The 12,454-nt window shown below is 48.3% G+C and overlaps 2 protein-coding genes across 2 annotated transcripts; both read left to right on the plus strand.

Moving 5' to 3' along the window:
- The first annotated feature begins 2,474 nt into the window (after positions 1-2,474).
- On the plus strand, positions 2,475-4,733 carry LOC123046463 (zinc transporter 3). The gene is made up of 3 exons (XM_044469838.1): positions 2,475-3,172; positions 3,706-3,855; positions 4,291-4,733. The coding sequence occupies exons 1-3, from the start codon at positions 2,546-2,548 to the stop codon at positions 4,594-4,596; spliced, it is 1,083 nt and encodes a 360-aa protein (XP_044325773.1). The 5' UTR covers positions 2,475-2,545; the 3' UTR covers positions 4,597-4,733.
- A 3,899-nt stretch (positions 4,734-8,632) lies between these two features.
- LOC123046462 (pentatricopeptide repeat-containing protein At1g79490, mitochondrial) lies at positions 8,633-11,192 on the plus strand. The gene has a single exon (XM_044469837.1). It carries the CDS (start codon positions 8,677-8,679, stop codon positions 11,005-11,007), a length of 2,331 nt encoding a protein of 776 aa, XP_044325772.1. The 5' UTR covers positions 8,633-8,676; the 3' UTR covers positions 11,008-11,192.
- Positions 11,193-12,454: the final 1,262 nt, after the last annotated feature.

A 12,454-nucleotide genomic window follows, 5' to 3' on the forward strand; every position in this document is an offset into this window, starting at 1 on the left:
CCTGCGTGCGCGCCCTGGCCGCCCCGCCGTGGCCGTGCGCGCCGCAGCGCCGGCCCGCGCCTCCGCGCCCCGCCCTCTCGCCCGGCCACAGCGTCGGCCTGCGCGCGCGCGCCCTGGCCGCCCCGTCGTGGCCGTGCGCGCCGCAGCGCCGGCCCGCGCCTCCGCGCCCCGCGCCCGCCACACGCCCGCCTCGCCTGCTCCGCTCCACGCCTACACCGCTCCCCACTCGGGCCGATGCGCTCCGCTCCGGCCTCGCATGCTCGCCGTTGCATGCAGCTGCGCGTGGGTAGGTCGGAGAGAGAAAAAGGAAGAGAGAGAGAGTGGTGGGGGTGGGTGGGTGACAAGTGGGGTCACCCCGGACGGGCGCGGACGGAGAGGGTGCGAACCGCGTCCGATTCTGTCCGCTTCGGCTCCAAATCCAGCCCAAGTTTGGTCTGCAAATAGGGTCAGACGGACATAAAACGGACAAGATGGGTCCAGTTCATTACGCGCTGGGTCGTGGAGTTTGTCCGTTTTACTCCAAACGGACAGAGCCGGACAAAATGGAGTCTTGCGGTGGAGTTGGCCTTATCCCGTGGGATTCCTGACAATCAATTTTATTTTTCGAGGAATACACACACGAGAAGTTGCTTATTGCACTTTCTTTTGACTCATGAATCTGCTACATGCCACCATTAAAAAGAAGAATCTGCTTCATGTGATTCCTGACAATCAATTTTATTTTTCGAGGAATACACACACGAGAAGTTGCTTATTGCACTTTCTTTTGACTCATGAATCTGCTACATGCCACCATTAAAAAGAAGAATCTGCTTCATGTGAGCACGAGCAGTGGTGGGACCAGCAAGTCAGGTTTACCAACAATCATGCATCCCAGCACGATCTCTGCGAGCATTATTGGCTCCTGGACCGATCCGCAGCTCCACTCCGCCGCATGCGTGCGTGGTGCTTGTGCAGCTGTTGATCGATGCCTGCTCGTCTATGTCGCGTCGCCTTCTCCCCTCCCCTTTCGCCGCTCGAAACAGGACCGGCCTGTAGAGAGATTCGTATTCTTGGGAAAGAGAGATCCTATCGGCTCTGATTGCTTTTGGTTTCCACGAACGCGCCGCGCCATTGGAAGCCCCATGGTTTTCAGGACCGATGTGTACATGCATGCAAGGCAAAAGGGCCCAGGAAAGCTTTGCATGTCCGGGCCTACACTCTCGACTCAGGCCGTGGGCGCTACTGTTGCAAATCATCCATGCATACACAAAGCAGGAATGCTTCCCGTGATCGATCCCATCACTCCATATCGTCGCGAGACCACTCCATAGCCGTCTCCATATCGTTGCAGTGAACAATACTGTTGCCGGACAAAGACGCCCCCCCTACACGCGCTGCCTCAGACCCTCAGTTGAGGGCAGGTGCATGCATCTGTGCGTCTTCTTCCGCACAACGACGGGGTGATGGCCGACGCACTAGCTGCAGCGTCCCTGTTGGTCCAGGGAGGGTTGCCGGCGCATCATCGCCTAGCTCCGCCTTGCCTTTCTCCGTTTTCCTGCCGGGGGCCGATGGCTCACGTTTGGTGTGCACCCACACTAGAAAGATTCCTCCCTAGCTAGACAGTCACACAGAGAGATTCTTTGTACTGTCGATCTTATCAACTTTGGATTGGGATTTGGGAGGAGGAGAAGGCCCTGGCCGTGCGCCAAGGTCAGTGGAACTATCTCACCTCCTCATGATCGTGGACCCAAGACAAACGGCGGTTAAAGGCGCCCAACGACCGTGCATTTTGGTCCCTTCGTACAGGGAGCTCCGGCTCGTCCCATCGCCGGCACTTCCACTGGCCAGGGATGGGCGCCGTGCGATCTCCGCCGTCCGATTCGGTTCCATTCGTATGCGTCACGAATACAGTCCCCCAGCCAACTTGACAGCTCCCTCCCTCCCTCCATCCCTTTTACTTCCAGCCGGCCGCTCAAAGCGTCTCCAATGGTCAATCTCGCCGAACCTGCACCACCGAAGACACCAGCAATAAGACTCCTGAAAAAGCCTAATCTGACCGATGACGACATGTGGTCAACACTGCACTAAAACGACCAGAAAGCACAACGCCTCCTCCTGATTTATTAAAACCCTCAGCCGCCATCGGCCAAACAAACCTTCCTTGACAGCCACTACCAGGTGTCATCCGGTTTCCTCCATCCCCGATCAACGACGCCCGCAGCCATCACCGGACAAAGAAATTCAGGTTAGGTGGCCATGGATGGAAACAAGTTTCAATCCGGGATGGAAAAATCTCTCGAAAGTGCAGAGAATCCAGTCCCCGGATACCATGTCATTAAAGCATCAGCCATCAACGACACTTTGCACCGAGGTTAGCGACACATGGCACATATGATGTGCAGCCCCGGGAGCACCAGACCCCACCTGGACAAAGGACAGCAGCCCTCCTCGCCCCGACGCCTCCTATATTTAAAGTACCCAGCGTTGGCTCTTGCTCTATATCTCCCTGCAGTAGACATCGCATTCAGGCACACATAATCAGCAATTCAGCAGAGTCGCCACCATGGGCGCCACCAATCATACCTTGCAAGCGCTGCTCCCATGGCTCCTCCTGTTCGTGCAGCAGGCCGCCGCGGCCAGCGGCGGGTGCGAGTGCACGACCGCCACGGACGGGGCGGACAAGCAGGGCGCGATGAAGCTGAAGCTGGTCGCCATCGCGTCCATCCTCACCGCCGGGGCGGCTGGCGTGCTGGTGCCGGTGCTCGGCCGCTCCATGGCCGCGCTGCGCCCCGACGGCGACATCTTCTTCGCGGTCAAGGCGTTTGCCGCTGGCGTCATACTTGCCACCGGCATGGTGCACATCCTGCCGGCGGCGTTCGACGGGCTCACCTCCCCGTGCATCCACAAAGGCGGCGGGGACAGGAACGGCTTCCCTTTTGCCGGCCTTGTGGCCATGTCTGCAGCCATGGCCACAATGGTGATAGACTCGCTGGCTGCTGGGTACTACCGCCGGTCTCACTTCAGCAAGGCGCGCCCACTTGACAACATTGACATGCCCGGAGATGAGGAAGGGAGGGCCGATCATCCACATATGCACGCGCATGGCCATTCACATGGTGAGGCAATTGTTGTCAGCTCACCGGAGGAGGCGGCGATAGCTGACACAATCCGGCACAGGGTGGTATCTCAGGTAAGTAAAAGCACATAGGACTTCCTGGCAACAGTAATTGGAGGTTAGTTCCATAACTTCCCGTATACCAGAAAAATAGTGAATCTTAAAACGATGGGAGCATGAAAGAAGCAACTTTAAATATACTCAAATACATTAGCTTTTCATGAACATGAATAAAGATGACGTAGTGGAAATGTGAACTACATCAGCACATAATGTTCCAAAATATCTCATCTGACCAAACTAATATCTACACAGAACAATTTCAGAGCAGAACCAAAAGGCATAGTGGCAGGTTAAATAATTCTCCAAGGTCAATTTGGCATCTCTCTCAAAACCTTTCCATAAAGAAACACAAATAAACAGGGATGGGAATGAGGAGATCAATACCTATTCGAAAGGTCTGGCAGTTCGCGGTTTACTCCTTTAGGGCAAACTTTTCCTCTTCAATAAAGAATCCAGTTCCTCCGCAAACTGTTTGCCAAGTTGGTAGATATTTTGGAGAACCAACCAGTCCCGTGTTAAATAACCATAAATTTACCATCATGCAGGTTCTAGAGCTGGGAATCTTGGTGCATTCAGTGATAATTGGTGTGTCATTAGGAGCATCTGTGAGGCCATCCACCATCAAGCCTCTGGTCGGTGCCCTCAGCTTCCATCAATTCTTTGAAGGCATAGGCTTGGGTGGTTGCATTGTACAGGTACCTGCTTGCACTGATAAGAATCTAACTAGTTTTCCTGCCTCCATTTTATAATATGATACCACCAAGGTAAAAAGACAATTATAAATCAACATGTCTGGCTATATATATACACTCATAGAAGGGGAGGAAAAACAAAGGATAATGATAATATTAAGTTTAAATCAAATGAATACACACTGATAATTTTCTTCTAAAAATAATCAACAAATTATATACAATAGCTATTGATAATTGAACTTTTCAGGGAGAAAATAGGAAGTAACTAGTTTGAGAACTGATATTCCAGTCGTAAAGACATAAGCTAAAGTAAGAAAAGATTCTGAAGAAAGCAAACAAATGACACAGAGGATAAAGAACCAACTTTATAAAGTGGTCCATAGCAACAAAAGGCTAAGTGGCTAATAACATATTTGGTTTTCACTTTTTCCGCAGGCTAATTTCAAGGTAAGGGCAACCATCATCATGGCAACGTTTTTCTCCCTGACCGCACCCGTGGGCATCGTGCTAGGGATTGCGATTTCATCTAGCTATAATGTGCATAGCTCTACTGCCTTCATTATTGAGGGAGTCTTCAACTCAGCCTCGGCAGGGATTTTGATCTACATGTCCCTGGTGGACCTTCTAGCAACAGATTTCAATAACCCAAAGCTACAGACAAATACAAAGCTTCAGCTGATGACATATCTTGCACTTTTCCTAGGTGCAGGGATGATGTCCATGCTTGCCATATGGGCATAGAGATCTTCAAAGCAATTGCTAAATTTGCACTTGTATTTCCTGCTAAAGTTGAAGTATGCATTGTATTCATCCAGGGGTTGTCCATTTCCCCAAAATAATACACCCTTGGTGAAAAATTAACCATATTCATCCATTAATTTTCTATCTCTCAAAAGAACATACTCTTGGATATTCTCTTTGCACGTCATATAGTATGAGACTGGTATGATACTGCGTGATGAGTTGATGTCAGACCTAACTTTGAAGCCATATAAGTGAACGGTTATACAGTAGGTTCTGGACTTTCAAAATTTAGATCAGCTGAGTCTCTCACACTAACAACGAATCTGCATGCATATTTTTCCATTAGCCAAAAGGAACAAAAAGAAAAAAGAACTAGTTTGTTTAGATCGATAGTTCAAAACCCTTAAAAAAAGACTGCCAGGAGAAATTCAACGCTTCAGAAAAGATGTAAAATTTTCAAAAATTAAGAGGGCTCCATGATTTATCCACAGTTATATATGCTCCTGTGAGAAAACCACATGTAACACACTTACACGCAAGATTGCTACTTCTTCGAGTTCTTTCACTCATATATGCTTTTGTGAGAAAGCTTCCCAAAAGATTCACGTCCTTCATGATGAAGTCAAAGACAGCACATAAAGAACCTATTCTGTTTCGCGACATAAAATTTATTGATTATTTATTTACAGTGAAACCAAGATGCATTTTCTCCTTCCATCCAGCTCCACTGATTGTTCCCAAATCCCAATTACTTCTTGGTTAAATTAAATAACTAACAACAATTTAACTCAAAAGTAACTAGTCAAAAGAGAGAAATTGTTTGACATACGAACAAACCAAGTTGATAAAGATAGATCTGCTTAAATTACTTGCTAAAGAAAAATCTGACAGAATTAGTAAAGGTAGGGCCTGAATTATATCAGAATACTCTTTCTGAACATCATAACGAAGTTAACAAGCTGAATACAACATCTTCTTATATGTGATAATTGGTACATAAGTTTCATCTTCATATAGCTCCATAGTTCTCAAAATCTACTTCGTTTTTTTCTGGTCCATTGTTAGAATATGATAACAGGAAGGTACAACTTGTTCAAAAAGACAATTCCAAATCAACATGTCAGAATATACTCGCAGAAGGGGATGAAGAATAAGAGATAATTATAATATTAAGTTCAAATTAAATGGTTCCCTGATAGCAACATGAGTATGAGACATTACACGCATGAAACAATACTGATAATTTTCTTCCAAAACTAATCACAACAATATATCCAACATGTATTGTTAATTGAACTTTTCAGGGAGAAAGTACAAAGTAATGAATTTGAAAACTGATATTCTAGTCCTAATGACATGTCATTTTACCAAAAGCTAAAGTAAGCAAAGATTCTGAAGAAAGCAAACAAATGAAACAGAGGAAAAACAAATAAAGTGTTCAGTGTTCCACAGCAACAAAAGGCTAAGTGGCTAACATCTTTGATTTTCACTTTTTCCTGCGGCTAATTTCATGGTAAGGCTAACCATCACCATGACAATGTTTTACGCACAATACTGCTACTTATTTGAGTTCTTTCACTCATGTTGGCTAATTTCAAGGTAAGGGAAACCATCAACATGGCAATGTTCTACACACAAGACTGCTACTTATTTGAGTTCTTTCACTCAGATGTTGAACTAAAGCTTCCCAAAAGATTCACGTTCTTCATGAAGTCAACAACAGCACATAAAGAACCTATTCTATTTCATGACACAAAATTTATTGATTATTTACTCGTAGTGAAACAAAGACGCATGTTATCCTTCTATCCAGCTCCACTGATTGTTTGCAATCACTTCTTGGTGAAATTAAATAACTAACAACAGTTTAAACTGAAAAGTAACTATTCCAAATAGAGTCAATGTTTTTTTAATCAAATAATAGTATTATGACATACAAACCAACCAAGTTAATAATGATAGATATATGCTTAAATAATGTGCTAAAGAAAAATCTGAAAAAAAATAATTAAAGGTAGGACCTGAATTATGATCAGAATACTCTTTCTAAACATCATAACAAAATTAACAAGCCGAATACATTGTCTGCTGATAAGTGATAACTGGTATATAAGATTCATTTTCATATAGTTCCCATATTTCTCAAAAAAAAAAAATAGGACCCAGATAAATCCCGAGCGTTCGGATTTTAAGCATATCACCCCGAACGTTTTTTCATGGCAATTTTAGTTGATGCGAGGTGGCAACTTTAGTTGTTAACACATGGCAGCTTTGTCCCAGTTCGTTTTTTTGTCAGAAAATTGCCATGTTTGCCAACCTCACGTGAACTAAAGTTGCCATGAAAAACGTTCGGGTTGCCATGCTTAAAATCCGAACATTCGGGATTTATCATTTCCGAAAAATTAAGGACTAAATCAAACTAAAGGACAAAAAGAGACTCATTGTTTTTGATCAAATATGGCATACTGAAAAAAAAAACAAATTGGTCAAGATAGATTTGATTAACTTATGTGCTAAAGAAGTCTGACAGAATTAGTAAAGGTATAGGACCTGAATTTATGATCAGGAGTCTTTCTCAACATCATAACAAAATTAAATAGGTTGAACACAGTATCTACTGATAATGGGTACATAGATTCATCTTCATATAGCTTCCAACACCCTGAAAGTTTCCAGCAACTACATCAAACTAGAAGGACGTAATATTACAAAAGCACATAACCCAACTGACTCTGGATAGCATGTGTATCATGGACATAAAACCCAACTCAAGTTACGCTACGGCCTACTCCACCTTCCCCTTCCCATGGGAATCATCACTCACTTGCGAAGAAGTTGGCTGGTTGATGCTTGCTTTGGCGTTTGCCAGAAAGGTTGGATCAGGCTGTGGCTCTTGATGGGGAGTCTCCTTCATGGCCATGTATATGTAAAAGCCGATCACCAGATTGACCGAGATGACAGCAAGGAATCCACTGGCCATAGTTTGCGCCGAGGGGGAAAGCTGACCGACACCTGACCAAGGAACAAAACATCATTTCCGTATGAACGTATGTGCTTCAGTACCATAGAAAATATATCAAGCATAACATAATGTAGAAGGAGCAACAATCAAACCTGGAAAAATCTGGTAGATAAACCCATACATGATTGCAACTGGGGCCATCCACATCACCATAGATGTGACGGCGAACTTTGTGATTACTGCCGACATTGCTTCTCCTGATGGGAATGCTGATGCAAAGGCAAGGCAAGCATGCAACATGAGCTCAATGTGCAGTTATAAGCTAGACAGAACTATCATGGTTGCAGATATTAGATGTGCGCAGTAAACATCTTAGACAAGCAAACACAGCTCATATGACGGCTACAACTGTGACTTCGCTACCCAATCTGATCTGACCTACATATCCACCCAAACTCAGAATTTCAGAGTGCAGTATATGAGATTCCATACTTGTCTACCCCTACAGTCCACTTTCCCCCCAGAGCACATCACACAGGATAAACGCCCAGTACCCACGGTAGTACTGATTCACAGGCACGGGGCGAGCAATTACTGAACGAAATTGAGCGTCAAACCACCGGCAAGCTCTCCAACCCCTTCCCGAAGGTTGAAGCTACCAAGTTTTGACAGTCGGGGTAGGACTACTACTACTACTACTACTACTACTACCAATCATCTAATCGAGGACTCGGATCAATCAACCTAGAAAAACAGAGTCTAACTGCATCTCGGTGGAGAAGCTAGGGCTCGGCGTGCTCGCCAAACAACACCAAATTACACACGGGCAGGGGATGGAGCTTACTTGATCTGGTGCCCCGAAGCAAACAGGACGTTCCGACGCACCGATCTGGAGGCGACTGGTTCTGGAGGCGGGTCGGCGGAGGGGGCGATCTGCGGAGGCGGATAGGAGTGGCAGCGAAGAAGCCAGGGGAGAGAGGAGGGGGATGATACCTTTTGGGCTCGAGATTTAGATGGCTCGGTGGTGTTGCTCGTTGACGTTTGGGCCGTGGGCCGTCACAGGCTATTCAACTACTTCCGAACCGCCGAGAAGGGCTGAGAGAGACCACGCAGATATGCTCCTCCGCGCCGGGCTCCCCCACCTCCGCCGCCGCGCGGCGGCGCTGCCCCTGTCGCTCGCGCCGCGCCGGCTCTCGTCCGACCCTCCGCCGAGCGTCGAATGGATAGACACGGTCGACTACCTGGACGAGACGGGGGAGGTCCTCTCGTCCGCGCCTGGGGCGCGCCCCGCGGTGCCGGGCGCCGACCCCACCATCCTCTCCGGCTCCTCCGCCCACCCGCTCCCGCGCCCCGCCGCGGCCGCCCGCATCGCCGCGCTCGCGCTCCGCCACCGCTCGGGGCCGGCCCTCTCCGCCGCGCTCTCCGCGCTCCCCTCCCAGCCCGACCCCGCCCTCCTCCTCCTCGCCGCCAACTCCCTCCCCGCCTCCGACCCCACCCCGCTCCTCTCGCTCGTCGGCTGGGCCCGCCGCCAGCCCTGGTTCGTCCCCTCCGACGATCTGTCCTTCATCGTGGCCGCGCGTCTATCGCCGGCCACCCACTCCTCCGACCTCATGTCGCTCTTCGACGACGCCCTCTTGCACCCGGAGCCAGCCTCTTTCCCCAAGACCCTCAACGCCGTCGTCTCCGCGCTCTCCACCCACGGCCTCCTCGAGCCCGCCTTCTACTGCTTCAAGCGCCTCCGCGACGCAGGCTTCCATGGCCTCCAGACGCCCACCTACAATGCCCTCCTCTCGCTGCTGCTTGCCAGGGGGCTCGCCTTCAAGGCCTTCGAGGTGCTCGATGAAATGTCTGTGGCGGGCTGCGACCTCGACAAGGGCACCTACGAGCTTGCTGTGCCGGCGCTTGCACGCGCTGGAAGGATCGACGCATCACGCAAGCTGTTTGATGAAATGAGACAGAGGGATGGAGTCCGGCCTGCCTCGCCGGGGGTGTACAGCACTATGGTCGATGTACTGGCCAAATCAGGGAGGCTTGACGCTGCGATGGGGATGTACAGGGAGATGGTGGCAGTGGGGCACAGGGTGAGCACGGCTGTGAGCACCGCCATGCTGGAGGGGCTTGTGAAGGCTGGGAAGCTGGATGCAGGGATGGAGCTTTGGGAGGAGATGCAGCGAGGAGGGCTCCGACCAAGCTTTGGGTTGTACACCATGGTAGTCGAGGCAAATGCACGGTCAGGGAGGCTGGATGTCGCTGCGAAGCTGTTTGGTGATATGGAGAAGTCTGGCTTCTTCCCTACTCCTGCCACATATGCTTGTTTGGTCGAAATGCATGCTTCAGCGGGGAATGTGGATGTAGCAATGAGGATGTACCACTCGATGGCAAATGCAGGAACAAGGCCAGGGCTGAGCACATTTACAGCATTACTGACCATGCTGGCGAATAAGAAGCTGCTTGATTTGGCTGCAAAGGTGCTGCTTGAGATGAAGGCATCAGGGTTCCCCATCGAAGTGACCGCGAGTGACCTGTTGATGATTTATATCAAAGATGGGTCGACGGAGCTTGCTCTCCGGTGGCTGCGGTTCATGGGTTCTGCCGGGATACGAACCAACAATTTCATCATAAGGCAGCTCTTTGAGTCTTGCATGAAGATGGGGCTGTATGACTCGGCACGGCCACTGCTCGAGACGTATGTCGGTGCGGCGGCGAAGGTGGACATGATACTGTACACTTCAATCCTCGCACATTTGGTGCGGTGCCAGGATGAGGACAGCGAACGGGCAATCATGAACATCCTGAGAGTGAGCAGGCACAAGGCGCACGACTTCATGTGCGGGTTGTTCACCGGGCCAGAGCAAAGGAAGAAGCCCGTGCTCTCCTTTGTCCGGGAGTTCTTCCAAGGCATTGACTACGAGAATGAGGAGAGTGCGGCGAGGTACTTTGTGAACGTGCTCCTCAACTACCTGGTGCTCATGGGGCAGATGAACCGTGCACGATGCGTTTGGAAGGTCGCTTATGAGAACAAGTTGTTCCCCAAGGCCATCGTATTCGACCAGCACATCGCCTGGTCCCTGGACATCCGGAACCTGTCGGTGGGAGCGGCGCTCGTCTCGACAGTGCACACGCTGCACCGGTTCAGGAAGCGGATGCTCTACTACGGGGTCGTGCCGCGGCGCATCAAGCTGGTGACAGGGCCGACGCTCAAGATGGTGGTGGCCCAGGTGCTGGCTTCGCTGGAGTCGCCATTCGAGGTGAGCAAGGTTGTCCTGCGCGCGCCCGGGGACTCGGTGCTTGAGTGGTTCAAGAAGCCGATCGTGCAGCAGTTCCTGCTCAATGAGATACCGTCGAAGTCCGACGTCCTGATGCACAAGCTGAACGTTATGTTCCCAAGCTCGGCGCCCGAGGCCCGGTCTCTGGCCCTTCCCAGGTCCCTTGGCATGTCACGCTGATGGTGCCAGTGTGTGCAAACAGTAAGCATTATGTATACTACTATAGCTTTTTGCCAAAGCATGAGAACGTTCACTCGTCTCTCTGTTTGTACGTGTACAATAATGCTAAATTTCAAATGGTTTGTGGTACCATAATTTTTGGAGAAAGGAGAGATAATGCAAATGCACGGCTCCTGTTGCGAAGAGTGTGACGTGTTGTACTTATTTGCGGCATATAGTTGAAGATTTTTTGAATATCCAATTTTGTGCCCGGGCTCATCTACATCCAGTGAACAGTAAATTCAAAAAAAATATTAAACAAATTAAAAAAAACTGAATTTTGTTTGGCATGTAAGATGATTGAGTGCGTGAGGTGTGTGCCAAATTTCAAATCATTTGGACATCTTAGTAGCTCTCAGAAAAAAAAACAAAATCGGGTCTGCACAAACACTGAACTTTTTCATAGATCTCAAATTTGCCTTTTTTTTTGTTGAGAGCTACTCAAACATTCAAATGCTCTGAAATTTGGCACGGACATCAAACACTCAGTCGTCTTTCCCCACAAAAATAAACAGAATTTTTCAAATTTATTTAATTTAATGATTTTTTTCACTCCCTAGCTCAGATGAGCCTGGGAGCGAAAACGCTGCTCTCCGGATTTTTATCTTATTTATATGAAGAACAGATGTTACATACTGCATTGTTACTGTCTCAGAAAACCCATTCCAGTGTACGTCACAAACATATATGCAGGATACAACAATACATTAGGCCAAATTAAGCACAATCATATGCTGCACTTAATTAATACAAGTCCAAATTTACAAAGAAAAAAAAAGATAGAGTATATGTTTTTCTAGGCAAACTCACAAAGCTTTTTATTCATCCGTCACACAGTTTAAAGGGACGAAGCAAAGATCTCCATGGTGACCTAGCCAAACATGATGGCCGGTCCCCAGCGTTAAAGCGTGCTTTGCAAGTTTGTGGGCCTTAACATTTGAGGTTCTAAATTCATGTAAGAAAATGCAAGAAATAAAATTCCTAGACGACTGCTCGATCTCAAGCACCACTGCACCATAACAAGATGATGAAGCTCCGCTTCTGACTGCCTTCACTGCTGCCTTACAATCTGAAGCAACTAAAATCCTTGATGCATATAGATCACTTGCTAGAGCTAGAGCTTCTCTTATTGCCAAGACCTCAAGAACCTCAGGGTCTTCAATGTGCATGAACTTAAGCGACGATGCCCCTTGAAATAGTCATGTCTCATCTCTGCAAACGACTCCAACTGCTCTGAAACCTCCGGACCTAGATATCGTAGCATCAACATTGATCTTCAGGTGATCTCTTTGGGGTTTGATCCATTCTGTCGGCCTCGATGCAACTGGTTTCTGGACTCTGTTGGTTGGTTTTGCACTGACTTGGATATCAGCCAAAAATCTTTGTACGAAAGCATGTTTAGCAAAAG

This window comes from Triticum aestivum, chromosome 2B, assembly GCF_018294505.1.
Source record: "Triticum aestivum cultivar Chinese Spring chromosome 2B, IWGSC CS RefSeq v2.1, whole genome shotgun sequence".
NCBI classification, from domain to species: Eukaryota; Viridiplantae; Streptophyta; class Magnoliopsida; order Poales; family Poaceae; genus Triticum; species Triticum aestivum.